Source organism: Chamaea fasciata, unplaced genomic scaffold, assembly GCF_029207755.1.
Source record: "Chamaea fasciata isolate MVZ Bird 193981 ecotype frontalis unplaced genomic scaffold, bChaFas1.0.hap1 SCAF_220, whole genome shotgun sequence".
Classification (NCBI taxonomy): Eukaryota; Metazoa; Chordata; class Aves; order Passeriformes; family Sylviidae; genus Chamaea; species Chamaea fasciata.
The window spans coordinates 68793-88571 of NW_027094305.1; the positions used below are offsets into that span (position 1 = coordinate 68793).

At 52.8% G+C, this 19779-nt stretch overlaps 1 protein-coding gene across 1 annotated transcript in view; it reads left to right on the forward strand.

Moving 5' to 3' along the window:
• LOC136304923 (elongator complex protein 3) overlaps nucleotides 1-10923 on the forward strand; it is a 58626-nt gene extending 47703 nt beyond the window's left edge. The window contains exon 8 of the mRNA XM_066208341.1: nucleotides 10445-10923. Coding sequence (XP_066064438.1) covers nucleotides 10445-10521 — 77 coding nt within the window. The 3' untranslated portion in view covers nucleotides 10522-10923. The remainder of the gene's footprint in view (nucleotides 1-10444) is intronic.
• The last annotated feature ends 8856 nt before the right edge of the window (nucleotides 10924-19779 follow it).

Below are 19779 nucleotides of genomic sequence, written 5' to 3' on the forward strand. Positions count from 1 at the left end.
TGGGATTCCTTGGAAATTCCGTGAGATGACAAAATCCGGAAAAACCTCGGGGGGGTTTTTTCAGGGATGTTGGTTTGTCCTTCCTGGTGAGGCCTGGTGGAGATTCCAGGATCCACCCGGGATATCTGGAGGTGGCCGGCTGGAGATTCCAGGATCCACCCGGGATATCTGGAGGTGGCCGGCTGGAGATTCCAGGATCCACCTGGGATATCTGGAGGTGGCCGGCTGGAGATTCCAGGATCCACCCGGGATATCTGGAGGTGGCCGGCTGGAGATTCCAGGATCCACCCGGGATATCTGGAGGTGGCCGGCTGGAGATTCCAGGATCCACCCGGGATATCTGGAGGTGGCCGGGATGATCCCGAGGGATGGAGGGACAGGATGCGGGGAATGGGTTTGAAGTGGCAATGGGAGATTTGGATGGGATATCGGGAAGGAATTCCTGGCTGGGAGGGTGGGCAGGGGCTGGGCTGGAATTCCCGGAAAAGCTGCGGCTGCCCCCGAATCTCTGGAAGTGCCCGAGGCCGGGCTGGACGGGGCTTGGAGCAGCCTGGGATCACTGGGAGGTGTCAGGGTTGGAATGGGACGATCCATAAGGTCCCTTCCGGCCCAAACCATCGCTGTGATTTTATCCCACCGATTGTCCCGGGCTCCCCTGGGCAACCCCGGGTGAGGGAATCCAGACTGGGATTCAGGGAATCCACACTGGGATTCAGGGGATCCAGACTGGGATTCAGGAAATCCAGACTGGGATTCAGGGAATCCAGACTGGGATTCAGCGAGTCCAAACTGGGGTTCAGGGGATCCAAACTGGGGTTCAGGGGATCCAGACTGGGGTTCAGGGGATCCAGAATGGGATTCAGGGAATCCAGACTGGGGTTCAGGGGATCCAGAATGGGATTCAGGGAATCCAGACTGGGGTTCAGGGGATCCAGACTGGGATTCAGGGGATCCAGACTGGGGTTCAGGGGATCCAGACTGGGATTCAGGGGATCCAGACTGGGATTCAGGGGATCCAGACTGGGGTTCAGGGGATCCAGACTGGGGTTCAGGGAATCCAGACTGGGGTTCAGGGGATCCAGACTGGGGTTCAGGGGATCCAGACTGGGGTTCAGGGGATCCAGACTGGGATTCAGGGGATCCAGACTGGGATTCAGCGAGTCCAAACTGGGGTTCAGGGGATCCAGACTGGGGTTCAGGGGATCCAGACTGGGGTTCAGGGGATCCAGACTGGGATTCAGGGGATCCAGACTGGGATTCAGCGAGTCCAAACTGGGGTTCAGGAAATCCAGAATGGGATTCAGGGGATCCAGACTGGGGTTCAGGGGATCCAGACTGGGATTCAGGGAATCCAGACTGGGATTCAGGGAATCCAGACTGGGGTTCAGGGGATCCAGACTGGCGTTCAGGGGATCCAGACTGGGATTCAGGGGATCCAGACTGGGACACGGCAAATCCAGACTGGAATAAAGCAAATCCAGACTGGGACTCAGCGAATCCAAACTGGGACTCAGCGAATCCAAACTGGGACTCAGCGAATCCAGACTGGGACTCAGTGAATCCAGACTGGGACTCAGCGAATCCAGACTGGGACTCAGCGAATCCAAACTGGGACGCAGGGAATCCAGACTGGGACTCAATGAATCCAGACTGGAACTCATTGAATCCAAACTGGGACTCAGCAAATCCAGACTGGGACTCAGCGAATCCAGACTGGGACTCAGCACATCCAGACTGGGATTCAGGGAATCCAAACTGGGACTCAGCGCATCCAGACTGGGATTGATCGGGAGAAGCTGCGGGGGCTCCCCCAGGGGCGAGGGGCGGCCCCAGCCCGCCCATCCCGTCTCCGGCAGCGCAGCCCCGCTCGGTAAACCCCGGGCTCGGCTCCGCGGCTCCGCGCTGACGTCTGTCAGCCTTTTCCGTCCGGCGGGAGCAGCCGGCCTTGGCGTGTTCCCACCGCTCTGCGCGTCCTTATCTCCCGCCGAAGGGCGCGATCCAATCCCCTCCCGCCGCGCCTCAATCCCAGCCACCGGCAGCGTCCTTTCCTCGCCTTCCCCTCGGAATCCTTTTATCCCCTCAAACCGGGCCCGGCTCCCGAGGAGGCTCCGAGCGGGGTCTGATCCGCCTGGCTTCGTCCCGGCGCCTTCCAGGAGCTCATTTCCATGGAGCCGGGGATGGTGACGGCGTTCTCCCGGCCCAGGCCGCCCATCCGGGGGCTGTCATGGAGAAAATTGCCGCGGCCGCGGGTCGGGGATGTGTCACGGCCCGGTGACGGCGCCGGGGGGCGAGGCGGGATGGATTCCTCCTCCGGGGGAGGCAGCTCCAGCACTGCTGGGATCATCCCGGGAGTTGGGAAAAAATAAACATCCAGGGCTGGGGTGTTCCTCACCTGCTCCGCTCGGAGCAGGAGTTTGGAAGAGCTGGGATGGGTTTAATTCTGTGAATTCCTGCTTTGTCAGGAAGCTCCAGCTCCATCACTGGGATCATCCCGGGAGCTGGGAAAAGCTGGGGGAAAACCATCCAGAGCTGGGATTAATTTATTTTAACTCTCTGAATTCCCGCTTCGTTCCCTGCGTTCCGGAGCTTCCCAGGGATCCAAGAGGAGCTGCTGCCCCAGGGGAGCGCGCGGGCTCGGAGCGTCCTCAAATCCCAAATGGTTTGGGTTGGGAGGGACTTCCAAGCCCCCCGTCCCACCCTCTGGATGAGGTTCCACCTCCCACCGTCCCAGCCTTTCCTCGGACACTTCCAGGGATGGGAATTCCAAGGAGGAGCGCTGTCAAGAGGGGCGACAAAGCAAACGCAGAAGTTGTGGAGGATTTTTCCCCTCCTCGCTCCTTTTTAACCGGCAGCGTTATCCCTGTGAACGTTCTGAGGCGCCCAAAGTGGATCCCTGGCACAGAATTCCCGGAGGATTCGTGGCTTCCCCATCCCTGGAAGTGTCCGAGGTCAGGTTGGAGCCACCTGGGGCAGGGAAGGTGTCCCTGCCGGTGGGGAAGGACATCCCAAGGTCCTTCCCAAGGCGAGCCGTGCTGTGATTCCCTGGGCCGGCTCTCGGGATCGCGGAGTTCATCATCCCAGAGCCCACAGGAAAGAACAAAAGTGACGGATCACGGATGCCTCGCGCGGCTCGGTGACTCATCCCAAATCCATCTCCCGGGCCGGATATTCCAACCGCCGCCTCTGGAGAAACCTCAGGAGCTGAAAACCTCCCGAACGCCGGCATTGTGACAGATTTGGGGGTGAGGAGCTGACACCTTTCCCTGTCCCCGCGTCTCCCGATGGCCCAGGGCCACAGCACGGCAGCAGGTCGTTAAATCCTGGCGGGAAGTTACGGAATTACCTCCTGAATCTTTGGTTTTGTTGGGATTGGAGGCGGGAGACGGGCCGGCTCTGCCTTTTCCTGGTGTGGGCATCAAGGAGATGTTGCCGCCATCATAACGGGGTCGATGAGACGGAATCTTCCGGAATCTCTGGGATGGGTCTCACCCTGCAGACTCGGCCTTCAGCAATCGGTTGTCGTTCCACTTTTATTTCGTTCCGGGTTTTTCTCCCCTCCCCCCTCCAAAAAAGAAAAAAAAAAGCCGTTCGGGTGCTGTGGTTTCTTTTTTGTTTTTTATTTCTCCGGCCGAGAAGTCGGAGCGGCCCCATGGGGGAGGTTCCAAATCTCCATATTCCCGCCAAATCCAGCCCCGTCAGGAAGGTTCTGCGTCTTTTATGCACTCCCATCAAATCCAGTCTGGATTCAAGTGGAGCGGGGGGATTTTTTTTTTTGGGAGGCTGGAGGGCGATCCCAGGGCTATTTCTGCCCGTGGCTCAGGGCTCGCAGATGATCCCGTCCCGGATCTCCAAGGCCGCCGGCGCTGTGCCGTTGCCGAGCTGATGGAACGACGGCCAGGCTCCAGAAAACTCCTCATGTTTTGAATCTGCGATTTCAAATTACCCCAGCTACGGCATCGTGGCCGCTCGGGGCCGTGCCGTGACAGAACCTTCCCTGCCAGACACACAGGGGCTGTGAAAACAGTAATTTAAAATCTCCGGGAAGCGTTCCAGCCAGGAAAAAGAGGGAGAGGAAAGAAAAAAAAAAAAAAAACCCACCCAAACAAATCCTGACTTGCGTTTGAGATTAAAAACCGGAGGATTCCGGGGGCGGGTTCCTCCCGCAGGTCCAACGAACGGCGGCTCTCAGGGCTTGGGCGCAGCTGGGGGGTTGATTCCGCTGCCGGTTTTCGGGAGGATTCTCATTCTGGGATCGTCACTCGGTGAGCGCTGAGTCCCGGCCCGAATTAGCTCCTGGCGGCTGCTGAGGCGGGAGGAGGTCATGGAATACTCGGCTCTCTCCCGTCGCTGGGATTCAATCCCTCCGGGAATATCGATCCCGCTGAGAGTCGCTCTGCAGGGAAGAGCTCCGGGCCCCGGCGCTCGTGGGCGAGGAAAAAATATCCAAAATCGCTCCCGGAGCGCAGATTCGGTGACGTTAAATGGGGTTCTAATTATCTTTTCAATTAATAATGTTGGATTCCTGTTTTCTCAGAGGGGGATGAGGCCCTGGCTCAGGTTTCCCGGAATTTGTCCCTGGAAGTGTCCAAGGTTGGAAAAGGCTTGGGACAACCTGGGATAGTGGGAAGGTGTCCCTGCCCGTGGAAGAGGGATGGAACTGGATGAGCTTTGAGGTCCAACCCAAAGCGTTCCCGGGGATACTGGGGGACATTTCCGAAATCCTCCAGTTTTCCAGGGATTTTTATCTCCTCAGTATCTTCAGGAACTTCCGGAAAATCCAGTGCCAGTTGTCTGATTTTAAATACAAATCTTTGCTGCAGGGATCGTTCCTTGGTTCCTTAAATTCAGAACTTCTCCGGGATTGCTCCGACGTGCCCCGGCTTGCTCAGGACTGTTAGAAAATCGGGATTTTCCCGTTCCCTCGGTGCTGATAAGTCAGGGTTTGGTTATCTCTGATCCTTTGCCTGCTCCCCGTTGTTCCCATCTCCGGCGGAGGATTTGTTGGGATTCACATGAAACAGCCTCGTGTTTTCCCAGGAGATAAATCCCGGCCTTGTGGGAAGCGGAAATGCCAAAAGAAACTCAACGGAAGATGGTGGGTGGAGCTGCTGCGCATTCCCGGCTCCAATTCCCAAATCCGCGGACTTTCCATCAGCGTCCAGAACACAGCAGACAAGGAAAAAATCCTCCCCCTTCCCGTTCTCCTGCATTTCCATGGATCGAAAGCCTGAAGAGTGAGGTCTCGCTCCAAAGCAAACCCTGGAATGTCCACAAGTGTCGGTGGCATCCGTGTCCTTGGAATGCCGTAGGTGACAGCCAAAGCTTTTGTCACTTCCTTCTCCGTGACTTTTCCATAAGAAAGTGAAATTCCAGCTGCGGCAGAGCGTTCCCCTCGCACGGCACCGACACGGCCTCACTGGTGCCAAGGGAAATGCCTTAGGCCATCCCGAATCCCCGTGGCCATCCCAAATTCCTGTGGCCACCCCGAATCCCCGTGGCCATCCCGAATCCCTGTGGCCATCCCGAATCCCCGTGGCCATCCCGAATCCCCGTGGCCATCCCGAATCCCCGTGGCCATCCCGAATCCCCGTGGCCACCCCAAATCCCTGTGGCCATCCTGAATCCCCGTGGCCATCCCAAATTCCTGTGGCCACCCCGAATCCCCGTGGCCACCCCGAATCCCCGTGGCCATCCCGAATCCCCATGGTCATCCCAAATTCCTGTGGCCACCCCAAATCCCTGTGGCCATCCTGAATCCCCGTGGCCATCCCAAATCCCTGTGGCCATCCCGAATCCCCGTGGCCATCCCAAATCCCCGTGGTCATCCCGAATCCCCGTGGCTATCCCGAATCCCCGTGGCCATCCCGAATCCCCGTGGCCATCCCAAATCCCCGTGGCCACCCCAAATCCCCGTGGCCATCCCGAATCCCCGTGGCCATCCCAAATCCCTGTGGCCATCCCGAATCCCTGTGGCCACCCCAAATCCCTGTGGCCATCCCGAATCCCTGTGGCCATCCCAAATTCCCATGGCCACCCCGAATCCCCGTGGCCATCCCAAATCCCTGTGGCTATCCCGAATCCCCGTGGCCATCCCGAATCCCCGTGGTCATCCCAAATTCCTGTGGCCACCCCGAATCCCCGTGGCCATCCCAAATCCCCGTGGTCATCCCAAATTCCTGTGGCCATCCCAAATCCCCGTGGCTATCCCGAATCCCCGTGGCCATCCCGAATCCCCGTGGCCATCCCGAATCCCCGTGGCCATCCCAAATCCCCGTGGTCATCCCGAATCCCCGTGGCTATCCCGAATCCCCGTGGCCATCCCGAATCCCCGTGGCCATCCCGAATCCCCGTGGCCATCCCAAATCCCCGTGGCCATCCCGAATCCCTGTGGCCATCCCAAATTCCAGTAGCCATCCCAAATTCCCATGGCCACCCCGAATCCCCGTGGCCATCCCGAATCCCCGTGGCCACCCCGAATCCCTGTGGCCATCCCGAATCCCCGTGGCCATCCCGAATCCCCATGGCCACCCCGAATCCGCGTGGCCACCCCGAATCCCTGTGGCCATCCCGAATCCCCGTGGCCATCCCGAATCCCCATGGCCATCCCGAATCCCCGTGGCCATCCCAAAATTCCTGCGTCTGGCCTGAGACTCGCTGCTCATTCTGGGTGAAATCTGTAGCATTTTTTGAGATCCTTCTCCCCTAGAATTCCCGGACGAGTTGGGTGGGAAAGGACCTGAGACCCCCCGTCCAGCTCCATGGGCAGGGACACCTCCCACCATCCCGGGTTGCTCCAAGCCCCATCCAGCCTGGCCTGGAACATTTCCGGCCACGAGGAATCCACCGATTCTCTGGAAAAACCATTTCCTGTCCTGTTGGCTGATCCTTGAAGGACAGTCTTCCCGGCGATCCCACAGATTATCCAGGTGTCCCCCTGGGATGTCCAGCCTCCCTTTCCCACAGGCAAACCTCTGATCCACGTGGTTACTCCCCCCCCAAAAAAAAAAAAACCTGGAAAACCGCAGCTGGCGCCTCAGTGGGGGGCGAGGCATTGGGCAAGCTCAGGTTATCCCCGGAATATTTGGAGTAGGGGGGGGAGGAATCTGCGAGCCGGGATGCGCCCGGAGTCCGCATCCCGGGAGAAGATTCCGGCGGCTGCCAAGAGAGACGCGGAGATGAAGTCCCCGGTGCGTCTCGGCGAGCCTCTGCCGCAGAAATTTTATGAACTATTAGCGGGTCGTTAATGGTGCTGAAAACGATCTCATTTTCACTCAGCTCCGTGCCCGGCGAGCCGTGGCCGAGGGATCTTGGAGGATGCTCGGATGCCGTGTCGGTAATTCCGGCGCGGCAGGGCTGAGTCAGAGACGGGGATTGATGTGATTTATGGATTTACGGGATGGTTCTGCCACGCTCCCCTGCCCGTGCCCGTCCCTCTGGGCCACCGGTGTGTTTCTCCCCGGTGCGTGAGCCGCTTCCCTCTGTCCCCGGCTCCGGGCAGGCTTCAGAAATGTATTTCGTTCATTTTCGGGATGCAAATTCCAAGGTTTTTGGGAGGTTATCAGCGGCTTCCGCCGCGGTTCGGGTGCTCCCAAAAGGGGATTAAATTCGCCGCTGTCAGATGGTGCGTCACTCGAAGGCCGTGGGGAGGGGACAATCCCAAAAAAGCCTCACCTGGCTCCTGGGTTTCCATCCAGGCAGGTGGGATCGGAGCCTCTGTCCTCCTGCCGGATCTGGATCCGGATGAATCCTGCTCAGCCTGAGCTCTGGCACGGTTGGATATGGAACATTGCACATTAAATCCCTGTCCCAAAGCTGCCGGGCGAGGAATTCAGCCGGTTCTGGCTTGCAAAGCCAGGGGGGTTTTGGGTCTTCTTCCAATCCTGCGGGATAGTTCTTTTGGGAAATTTCTTGGAGGGTGTTTTTCCCCGGAAAACAGCTGGGAGCAGTGGGAAGGGTTCTGCCTGCAGAAGTGCCGCCGGCTGTGGGGGTGTGTTCGGGGTAAATCAGAGCGGCGAGGATTCGGGAAGAGATCCTGCTCCGTGGAGACCTTCCAGGTGTGTTGGGCATTCCAAGGTTCTTCCCCAACTCCGGCCTCTGGAATCGCTCTCTCCATGAGGGACACAGGTCCTGCCAGGACCCTGCTCCAGTCCAGGCTTCCCTACAGGGGTCACGGCCTCCTTGGGGACGTCTCCAGGGAAAGATTGTCCCGCTGGAGGACATTTGGTGGAAGAAGTTACTGCCACGAGCAAGGCTGGCACGGCCATGGAGACACCTGGGACACGTCAGCGTCATTGATGGCCTGAACCCAGAGAAGAAGACCTGGCACTCAATTCCTCTTTAAAGTTCTGTGGGATTCATGGAAGCAACCGGAGATGTTGCCTTCGAACCCCTCCCGTTTCCCAAGGGATAAAGGAAAAAGGGGAATGGTTAAAGGACTCCGATGGAGGTGGTTTTAAAACCAGCAGTTGAATTATTTGGTTGTCCTTCATCTGGAGGTGTTGCTGAGCCTTCATCCGAGTTGTTCGGGGCTGTGGATGATCTTCCAGAGCCAAAATTTGTGTTTCGGTATTTCCCGGTTTTGTAATCTTCGGCGGCTTTGTGATATTCCAGAGCCAAAATTCGCGTTCCAACCTTAAATGTTTTCGTGATCTTCGGTGGTTTTGTGACCTTCCAGAGCCAGAATTCATGTTTCGATCGTTCATGTTTTCGTGATCTTCCAGAACCAAAATCCGTGTTTCGGTATTTCATGGTTTTGTGATCATTACGTCGTTTTGTGATCTTCCAGAGCCAAAACTCGTGTTTCGATATTTCTTGTTTTCGTGATCTTCGGTGGTTTTGTGATCTCCCAGAGCCAAAACTCGTGTTTTGATCTTTTGTGTTTTCATGATCTTTCGTGTTTTCATGATCTTCCAGAACCAAAATCCGTGTTTCGATATTTCATGGTTTTGTGACCATTACGTGGTTTTGTGATCTTCCAGAGCCAGAATTCGTGTTTTGATCTTTCGTGGTTTTGCGATCTTTCGCGTTTTCGTGATCTTTGGTGTTTTCGTGATCTTCCAGAGCCAAAATCCGTGGTTTGCACCCCAAGTGCTCTGCTCATGACCGCAGGGGATGTTTTTTGGGCAGGATGTTGATTCAGGCCGTGGTCCCAGCCCTTGCAGGCAGAGCTCAGGAGAAGGGGAATGGACGTGTTTGCAGTGCGCTTGGGCTTTTCCTTCATTTCAGGTTCCGAAGGTGGGGTGAATTTGGGTCCCTCCGGGCTGTTCTTGCTCCTGCCTCTGCTGTGACATCACAGGGACTTGGAAGGGAATTTGCTCCGGTGTCTCCCAATTTGGGGCCCTTTGTGGTTTTCCAGGGTCTTCCCAACTGCTGGAATGAGGGAGGGACGCGAGGACATTTCGGGCCTGGGGCTCAGGTGCCTTTCCCGCTCCTTAAATCGATCCAGTTTGGGATCGTGGGATGAATCCAAGAGTGGTTGAGGTTGGACGGGACCTTAAGGACCATCCAGGTCCAAGCCCTGCCGTGGGGACGCTGGATGGGAATTCGTTGGGATCTTAAACCCTTCAGGAACTCCTGAAATGTGCGTTTTGGAAACAGCCCCGAGGGTCATTTTAACCAAACCTGCCCGAGCAGCCGCAAGGGCAGGAAAGGGTTACCAGGGTCATTCCCTGCCCGTTCCAGCCGATTCCTGGAGAGCCCTGGAGTTTCCGGGAAGGCTGGAGAGGGATCAGAGGAAAGAGGAGCCGCTCTTCCTGCCGGAGAGCCGAGTCCTCTCCATCCTCCGAATCCCTCCTCCGTCCCCAAGGAGTAATTACCGCACCTGCGAGTAATTAACTGAGGTTAATTAGCTGAGGTGGGCAGGATGAGGAGCTGCGCCCGTCCCGCCTTTCCTGCGGGAAAAGCTCCTCCTGGGGCAGCCTCCTCAAGGGAGGAAGGACAAGGGAAGAGGCTCCCGGAGGACGTTCGGAGCCGTCCTGCTGGAGGAGGAAATTGGATTGCGCCCACTCGAGCGCCTGGAGTGGAGCTGAGCTCATTCCCGGGAGCCTCCGGAATGGCTCCGGGGGGGTTGTAGGGTCCTTCAGCCCCCGGCGATGATCCCACAGCTGGGCCCTTGGGGCTTTTGTTGTGCCGGGGGTTCGCATTCCCCGTTCTTCCGTGCCGCTTCCTTTTCCCTCTCGGAGCTCGCGGCCTTTGCCGAGACAAAGGACGCGGGGCACAATCCAGGGCGGATGGAGCAGCTGCGGCTCCTGCCTGAACAACACCGTAATTAGTCCAGCTGTTAATGAGCAAACGCCCCCCGCTCCGGCACGGCAGCCGAGTCTGGAGAGGCCGAGCTCCTTCCAGCACCATTCCGCCTTGGAAGGGCCCGTCCTGCCCAGCCAGGTCTGGCTTTTCCAGCTTTTTTCCCCAAGGAATTTTAACCCCCTTGTTCTCCTCCTCGCAGGTGTCGGCACCAGGAATTACTACAGGAAGATCGGCTACGAGCTGGAAGGGCCCTACATGGTGAAAAGTCTGGAATGATGCTCCCGGAGATCCTCGTCCTGGAGGAGCGGGAAGGACACAAGGCTTATCCCGGGAAAAAAAAAAAAGCCCAGGAATTTGCTTCTGCCAGAGCCCGCAAAGAGCTCCAGAGTTGGACTTGATGATCCTGGCGGTCCCTCCCATTCCCAGGATTTTATGGAATAGGCCATCATCTCCCCTGGGAAGAGCAGCCCTGGGATGATCCCGTTGCCCCTGGGGACGCTCCAGGTGTCTCATCACCTGTGGGGATGGGCTCCGAAGGTTGCATTTGAGGGGTGAAATTTCGGGATTTGGAGACCCTTTGGAGAGGCCTGGTGGGAAAAACGCCTCTTTTCCTGGCGCCGTGGGCTTTTGTAGGGCTTTGCATTAAAACCGGGAATAAATGCTGTGCTTATTTATTTACCACCGGGCTCGGCTGCTTCTGTCCATCCCAAACAATCCCAAATCCCATCCTTTCCCGGGAGAAGGCTGCGAGGATTGGGAAGCCAGGACCTTGCTGGTGGGAAGAACCGAGATTCCTCAAAAACCCGAATCGTCCCTCTCAGGTGACGCGACCAGGGAGGAACTGAGGGTGGGAGGGATCTCGGAGTTCTCCGCTCCAGGCAGGTGGGGATGGTGATCCCTGAGTATCTCCCAAGGGTGCCACCGTCATCCCATCCCAGCGGGAATTGGGATTGCTCCGGCACCGCCTGCCCGTGGCGGATCCCTCCCGGCTGCTCCCAGTTCTCCATCCCTGGTCCTGGGGAGGGTTTGGTCCCAGGGCGGAGGAGAAGGTGGATCCTGTAGATCCTCAGATTCTCCTCGTGGATCTCCTTGGAGAAGGCGTGGAATTGCCTTTCCTGCCGGGAATTCTCCAGTGAAAGCTCCTCAGCACCTCCCTCGTCTCTGTTCATCCCAGGAACCCCAAGGGCAGGTGGGTGTCCTTGGGCATCCACGATTCCAGACTTCCGGAAGCCGCATTCCCACGCTTGGCTTCAAACCAGGAGTGCCTGGAGCTCAACCCTTTTCCCCCTCTTTTTCGTGGGATTTCCGTCAGGAGCGGGGCTGAAATCCAGCGGCGACGGTGGCATTTTGGGGAAAACCCGAAGAGGAGGAGGAGGAGGAGGAATTCCGTGAGGAAGGCTCTCGGTGATGGCGGAGCGCGGGCTCGCAGCCAGGGCACGGAGAGACGACCAAACACCCAGGGATGTGGTTAGCGCACCCCACGCCCAAACTGGGGAAGAGCTCCGCTTTACCCTCGGACGCTTTAGTTAGTCTAACTCGGAAAGTTCCGCGATTTTCTCGTCCCAGCTGGCTCGGAGCCAGCGCAGGGGCGCGGATCGGGGCTCCGGAGCGTGCCTCAAATCCCGTTGTCCGTTTCTTTAGGCCAAGAGCCAAAGAACCCGCCTCCGCTCCTGAGTGCTAAAGAGAGAGAGCAAAGAAACTCCAGGCTTTCCAAGGTGGTGTAAGCAGGTAGGAGACTGGTCTCTACACCTGCGTTGTTTTCTTCCTTTGTTAAAGCCTTGCGGATCTTTCGAGCCACGCTCGCGTCGTGCCGTCCCGCTAATCGATTTCAGCCGCTTCTCGGCGAAGGCTGGACCCCCTAGAGGGTTATGGGAAAAACCCACCTGGGGATAATCGAGTAGCGATGATCCAAGGAAAAAAAACCGGTCCCGCCGTTGGGAAAGCCGTGTCGGATTTCGATCCGGGCCAGCTGGATTTGTGGGAGCGGGATTTTGATTTTTCCACCCCCCGGAAGAAGGGCCACGCTCAGCCGTCGACACAGTAGAAGCGAAGGACGAAGGCGGCGTCCCGGAGGAGATGCAATTCCCGCTCGGAACGGGTGAAATCTTCCGGAAAACTTGTCGTCCTGTCAGGGCTGACACAATTACGGATGGCGCTGACGTCGGAGCCGTGACAGCCTCGGCTTTTTTTTTTTTCCAGGGCCGGCCGAGCTCACGCCTTCCGCGCATCCAGGAGCTCGGCCCTCCGGCAAGAACGGGAAATATTGGATCCATTCCCTCTTTTTATTTTGTCTGAACCCAATCCGTCCGGCAGCTTTATCAGGAAATAAAGCAATTTTTTTTTTTTTTTTCTCCGCTCCGGGTTTATTTTTAGCTTCCCCATTTCCCAGCTCGTTCCGGGCTCGTTTCGTGCTGCGCCGGCTCAACCGCGGAGAAACTCTCGGGGCTTGTCTGCACAAGCTCAGGGATGGTTGGAAGTCGGATGGATTCGTTTGGATGTCAAGTTGTTCCCGCTGTTTCGTGTGCTGGGATTGGGATAAGGGCAGGGAGAGCGGGGCTGGGAAAAAAAATAAAATCAAATAAAAATCGGGGGAAATTTGGAAAATTTCCAATTCCAAGCTCCCCTGGGGACGGCTTGAGGCGTTTTTCTCATATCCGGCACGGGCGGCACTCCAAGGGATTTTCCAGCCGTTTTTTTTTTTTCCAGCACTCTGGAATTTCGGGGGGGGGTTGGGTGGTTATTGAAGGTTTTTGCTCGGTGAGAAGAGGAATTCCGACCCTTAGGAATTCCTGGCTGTAGGAGATCAGCCTGGAGCTGCTGACAGCCGAATTCCAGCCCCCCCCCCCTCCTCCTCCTCCTCCTCCTCCTCCCCACTGATGGGAAAAAAGTGGATTTTTCACACGAGATCTCCCACGACTCTTCAAAACATCGGAAAAGACCAAAAAAAAACCCCGGGTAGTCCCTAAAACCCAAGGGAGCACGGGATGTGGCCAATCCCAAACCTGCGGAAGTGAAACCTGGGGTTGGGAAGACCCAAAATTTCCAGGCTAAAGGTTGGAATAGAGGGGAAAAGGGGGGAGAATTTCCCAGAAATTCCGAAGAGCACCAAAATTCCAAGGAGGTGAGGTCAGGTATCCAAGGAAGTGCGGGGTGATGGGAATTTGATCTTCTCCCAAGGATCCGTCCCCTTTCTCCCGGCTGGAATTCTGGATTTCTCCTGCCATGAGATCCTTGGGATCGTCTCCGGCCCTTTTCCAAATGGGATAAACGGGTTTGGTCCCTTTCAACGCCTGCAGCGGCCACTCGGCTTTGGGGTTTTCTCTCCTCCTTTTTCCAGTTCGTGGGGAAAAAATTCGGGAAAACTGAGGTCCACGGAGAAGCTGTGGCTGCCCCTGGATCCCTGGGGGGGTCCAAGGATGGATTTTGGATCCTTGATCCACAGGGATCAGGAGATATCCCAGGATAAGGAGCCCGGGGATGTCCCCAGCAAGGAGGAAAGGCAGAATTCCCGAGGTTTCCCCGTGGATTTGGGAGAAGCCAGAGCTCCCGGAGGAGCGGGAATGTCGGCACAGGATCGGGAATTTCGGCGCACACGGAGACAATTCCAGAGGAGAGAATCAGGGATTTGTGCTGGGATTCATGGAACAGTGGGAAGAGGAGGGATAAATCCAGGAGATCCAAGGAAAACAGGGAGGGGAAGAGCCCCAAATCCCGGCAGGGATGGAATTCCAGAGGTGGAAAACGGCGGGAATCTTCCGCAGGGGCTCCGGGAGAGCTGGAATTTGGGAAAACAGGAGGCAGGGAATGGAATTCCCAGTGGGAAAGGGGAGCTCGGGGTGGGATCTCGGGAAGGAATTCCTGGGCTGGCTCAGGGGGCACCAGGGCCAGCGACTTCCTCCTTCCAGAATTTATTGAATTCCCAAAAAAAAAAAAGAAAACAACCGCCCTCACTTCCAGCAGCCGGAGGAGCTGGAGGATTTCTGATTCCTGGATCTGCTCAGGAATGATTTGGGCGATCCATTTCCGAGGAAAAAACGGGATTGACGGAGTGGATCCCGCCAGTGGATTTGGGCTTTTCCCTGGATAAATCCAGCCCCTGGATCTCGGGGAGTTCGGTTTGGTTTTGTTGGGGTTTTTGGGGTTTTTTGTGGTTTTGTGGGTTTGTCCCCACGGAAAAATAAGAACAGGTCATCCTGAATCCCAAGGAATCCGTTTCGTCACCCCGAGAGCTCCGGCATTTCGGGAAGATCCAAGGAAGGAAAAAAAAAACCAAAAAAATTCCCCCAAAAAACCATGGAAAAACCGGAAAACTTACGGGATTTTTTTTTTCCCTACCAAAGCAGGAAAAAAGCTTCACCTTCACCTCGGGATTCAAGGAATCGCGGAGCCACGTCCCGCTTTTTCCTTCGGGAGAGGGGAGGCTGCGGAGAAAAACGTGGAATTACATGCTGAATCATGGAATTTCATCCTGAAAATGGGATTTCACCCACCTCCATCACCGTCCTCATCTCGAAAAACCTGGAATTCCAGGAGCTGCTCCCGCCAGGAATCGCCTTTCTCGAGCCCCCTCGAGGCCCAGCTGTGACGGCGATTTTGGGGATTTGGGGTTCCCAGCAGCTGGAAGTGAAACCGTCTCCAAAAATCCATCGTTTTTCCAGGTTTCCCATCCCCCATTCCCAAATGTCGGATTTCCCCGGGGGTTTTTTTTCCTGTTTTTTTTTTTTCTGAGTCGTTATTAACGAGCCGCCGTCGGCTTTTGAAAAGGAGGAAAAAAACACCACGGAATCATCTCCTCTCCCATTTTATCCCCATTCCCCCTCCGCCTTCGGATCAATCCTGACTCTGGAGTTGTTCTCAGGGATTCTTTCCCCCCCCCGGGAATTACTCCCTGGAAATTACAGGTTGTCGTTGCATCCGTTCGTTTCCCAATCGGCGAGGCGTCGGAGTGAAAAAAAAAAAACCGGGGGAAAAACAAAAAACTTGGGAAAACGACAAAAAAAAAGAGGAATTTTGCAAATGATTCCAAGGAGATGCTCGGTGTTCCTGCACTTCGCAGTAAAAAAATAAAATAATAATAAAAAAATTAAATTAAAATTCGGATGTTTCGTTAATTTGTGGAGTTTCGAGGAATTAAAAATACGGAGAGGCTAAAAATATCCGGCAGCTGGGAGGGAACGAGCCCAACGCAGCAGGAAAAAAAATTTAAAAAAGGAAAAGGAGGAAAAAGCCATTCCTGAATCCTGGAATTCTCTCGTGTGGGGAGAGGGAGGGAAATCCTAAAATTATCCCAGAAAAATGGGGCTGGGATCAGGACCAGGAGAGGCAGCGGGATGGCGTGGGCTGGATGCGGGATTGGGGATAAAAGGATGGAGGAAATTCAGGGGAAATCTTAATTAAGGATGGGGGAGTGTTAATTCAGGACGGGAAAAAGGATGGAGGAATCGTAAATTAAGAATGGGAAAAGGATGGGAAAATCTTAATTCAGGAAAAATCTTAATTCAGGGTGGGAAAAGGATGGGAAAATCCTAATTCAGGATGGAAAAATCTTAATTCAGGGTGAGAAAAAGGATGGGAAATCTTAATTCCAGATGGGAAAAGGATGGAAAAATCTTAATTCCAGATGGGAAAAGGATGGAAAATCTTAATTCAGGGTGGGAAAAAGGATGGGAAATCTTAATTCCAGATGGGAAAAGGATGGAAAAATCTTAATTCAGCATGGGAAAAAGGATGGGAAAATCTTAATTCAGGATGGGAAAAAGGATGGGAAATCTTAATTCAGGATGGGAAAAAGGATGGGAAATCTTAATTCAGGGTGGGAAAAGGATGGGAAAATCTTAATTCAGGATGGAAAAATCTTAATTCAGGGTGGGAAAAAGGATGGAAAAATCTTAATTCAGGAAAAATCTTAATTCAGGGTGGGAAAAATATGGAAAAATCTTAATTAAGGATGGGAAAAAGGATGGGAAATCTTAATTCAGGGTGGGAAAAAGATGGGAAAATATTAATTCAGGATGGGAAAAGGATGGAAAATCTTAATTCAGGGTGGGAAAAAGATGGGAAATCTTAATTCAGGATGGGGAAAGGATGGAAAAATCTTAATTCAGCATGGGGAAAAGGATGGAAAATCTTAATTCAGGGTGGGAAAAAGATGGAAAAATCTTAATTAAGGATGGGAAAAAGGATGGGAAAATCTTAATTCAGGGTGGGAAAAGGATGGAAAAATCTTAATTCAGGGTGGGAAAAAGATGGGAAAATCTGAATTCAGGGTGGGAAAAGGATGGAAAAATCTTAATTCAGGATGGGAAAAGGATGGAGGAATAGTAATTTGGGATGGGAAAAGCAGGGAGAAATCTCAATTCGGGGTGGAGAAAGAATGAGGGAAATTCAGGGTGTGAAAAAGGATGGGAAAATCTTAATTCAGGATGGGAAAAGGATAGGGAAATCCTGATTCAGGGTGGGAAAAGGATGTAAAAAATCTTAATTAAGGATGGGGAAAAATGGATGGAGAAAATTCAGGATGGAAAAAAGGATGGGAAATTTTTATTCCGGGTGGGGAAAAGGATGGAGGGATCTTAATTAAGGTTGGGAAAAGGATGGGGAAATCCTAATCCAGGGCGGGAAAGCAAAGAGGGGAACTCAGCACACGGATCCTGTTGTGACCCGCCCCCCCCCGGAATTCCGGGATGAGTTTTGTTCCCGCAGCGGTGCTTTTCCAAGGACAATTCCTGGCAGGAATTACAGGGACAGAGGCGCCTGGGCAGGTGGGAAAGGGAGGAGGAGGGAAGGAAAATGAGGAGGGAAAAAAAAGGAGAAAAAAGGGGAAGGGAATAAAGGGGGGAAAAGGGGGGGAAATGGGAAAGGAAAATGGGAAAGGAAAGGAGAAAATGGGGGAAGGGGGGGGAAGGGGAAAGGAAAGGGGGAGGAAAATGGGAAAGGAAAGGGGGAAAAGGGGGGAAAAGAAGAAAAAAAGGAGGGGAAAGAGAAAAACGGGGGGAAAGGGGGGGAAATGGGAAAGGAAAATGGGAAAGGAAAGGAGAAAAGGGGGGGAAGAGGGAAAAAGGGGGGGAAAGGGGAAGGAAAAGGGGGAGGAAAAGGAAAAGGGGCAAGGTGGAAAGGGGGAGGGAAAGGGAAAGGGGAAAGGAATGGGAAAAGGGGGAAAAGGGGGAGGAAAGGGGAAAGGAAAGGGGGAAAAAGGGGGGGGAAGGGGAAGAAAAGGGGAAGGAAAAGGAAAAGGGGAAAAGAAGGAGAAAAAAGGAGGAAAAGGGGGAGGAAAAGGGAAGGGAAAAGGAGGAAAGGGGGAGGAAAAGGAAAGGGAAAAGGAGGAAAGGGGGAGGGAAAGGGGAAAGGAATGGGAAAAAGGGGGAAAAGGGGGGGGGAAAGGGGAAGGAAAAGGGGGAGGAAAAGGAAAAGGGGAAAGGAAGGAGAAAAAAGGAGGAAAAGGGGGAGGAAAAGGAAAGGGAAAAGGAGGAAAGGGGGAGGGAAAGGGAAAGGGGAAAGGGAAAGGAATGGGAAAAATGGGAAAAGGAAAGGGAGGGGAAATGGGAAGGGGGAGGAAAAGGAAAAGGAAAATCCTCTCCATGGATTTGTGCTTCAATCAGAGCTGGCAGCGAGGGGGGAAAACCCCAAATTTCCAACCCAAATTTCCAAGCCATTCCTGCCCCAACACGCGGAATTTTCGGGAGCGGCTGCTCCTTCCCTTCCCTCTGGAAAAGGGAAGGATCCTTCCCTGGTGGGAAGCCAGATCTAATTTAAAAATCCATTTAAAAATCCAATTTTTTTTTTTTTTTCCCCCCAAGGAAGGGAAACACCATGGAAGGTTTTGGGTTGAGCTGAGAGAACATTCCAGAAAATTTGGTGGAATTTGTTCCCCCCACCCCCCTCCGCCAGCTCGGAGTTTTGGCGGGATGGCAGAGTCCAGGAAATTCCAAGAAACACCAAAAATGAACACCAAAAAAAAATGCGGTTAGATACCAAAAAAAAACTCCAATTAAACACCAAAAAATTGCAGGTAAACACCGAAAATGAACACCAAAAAATTGCAGGTAAACACCGAAAATTAACACCAAAAAATTGCAGGTAAACACCAAAAAAAATCTCCAATTAAACACCAAAAAATTCTAATTAAAACCTCAAAAATAAACACCAAAAAACCTGCAGTTAAACACCGAAAATAAGCAGCAAAGAACCGCGGTTAAACGCCGAAAATGAACACCAAAAAACTCCAATTAAACGCCGAAAAACCCTCCAATTAAACGCCAAAAATATACACAAAATAAACTCCAATTAAACCCCCGAAAATTCCAATTAAACCCCCCCAAAAACTGTAATTAGACACCAAAAATTTCCAATTAAACACCAAAAAAGCTCCAATAAAACGTGGAAAAAATTCCAGTTAAACACCGAAGAAACTTCAATTAAACATTGAAAAAACTTCCAATTAAACACCAAAAAACGCCGCAATTAAACCCCCCCAAAAAATTCCAATTAAAGAAAAAACTGCAATTAAACACCAAAAAAACTCCAATTAAACACTGAAAAAATTCCAGTAAGTGCCGAAAAACTGCGACTAATCATCAAAAATAAACCCCAAAAAACCGCAGTTTAAAACTGAAAAAACACCGATTAAACACTACAAATAAACACAAAAAAACCTCCAATTAAGACCCCCAAAAATGCCAATTAAACACCAAAAAAACTCCAATTAAACACTGAAAAAACTCCAATTAAACCCCCCAAAAATTCCAATTAAATCCCCAAAAGAACTCCAATTAAACCCCCCAAAAATTCCAATTAAACCCCCCAAAAAACTCCAATTAAACCCCCCAAAAATTCCAATTAAACCCCCCAAAAAACTCCAATTAAACCCCCCAAAAATTCCAATTAAACACCGAAAAATACTCCAATTAAACCCCCAAAAAAACTCCAATTAAACACTGAAAAAACTCCAATTAAACACTGAAAAAACTCCAATTAAACACTGAAAAAACCACTCCAATTAAAACACCGAAAAAACTGCAATGAAACCCCCCAAAAATTCCAATTAAACCCCCAAAAAACTCCAATTAAACACCGAAAAAACTCAAACACTGAAAAAACCCTGCAATTAAACCCCCAAAAAATTCCAAATAAACCCCAAAAAACTCCAATTAAACACTAAAAAAACTCCAATTAAATCCCCAAAAATTCCAATTAAACACCAAAAAAACTCCAATTAAACACTGGAAAAACTCCAATTAAATCCCCCAAAAATTCCAATTAAACCCCCCAAAAACTCCAATTAAACCCCAAAAAAACTCCAATTAAACCCTCCAAAAATTCCAATTAAACACCAAAAAAACTCAAACACTGAAAAAAACCCTCCAATTAAACCCACCCAAAAACTCCAATTAATCCCCCCAAAAATTCCAATTAAACCCCCAAAAAACTCCAATTAAACACCAAAAAAACTCCAATTAAACACTGAAAAAACTCCAATTAAACCCCCAAAAATTCCAATTAAACCCCGAAAAAACTCCAATTAAACACCAAAAAAAC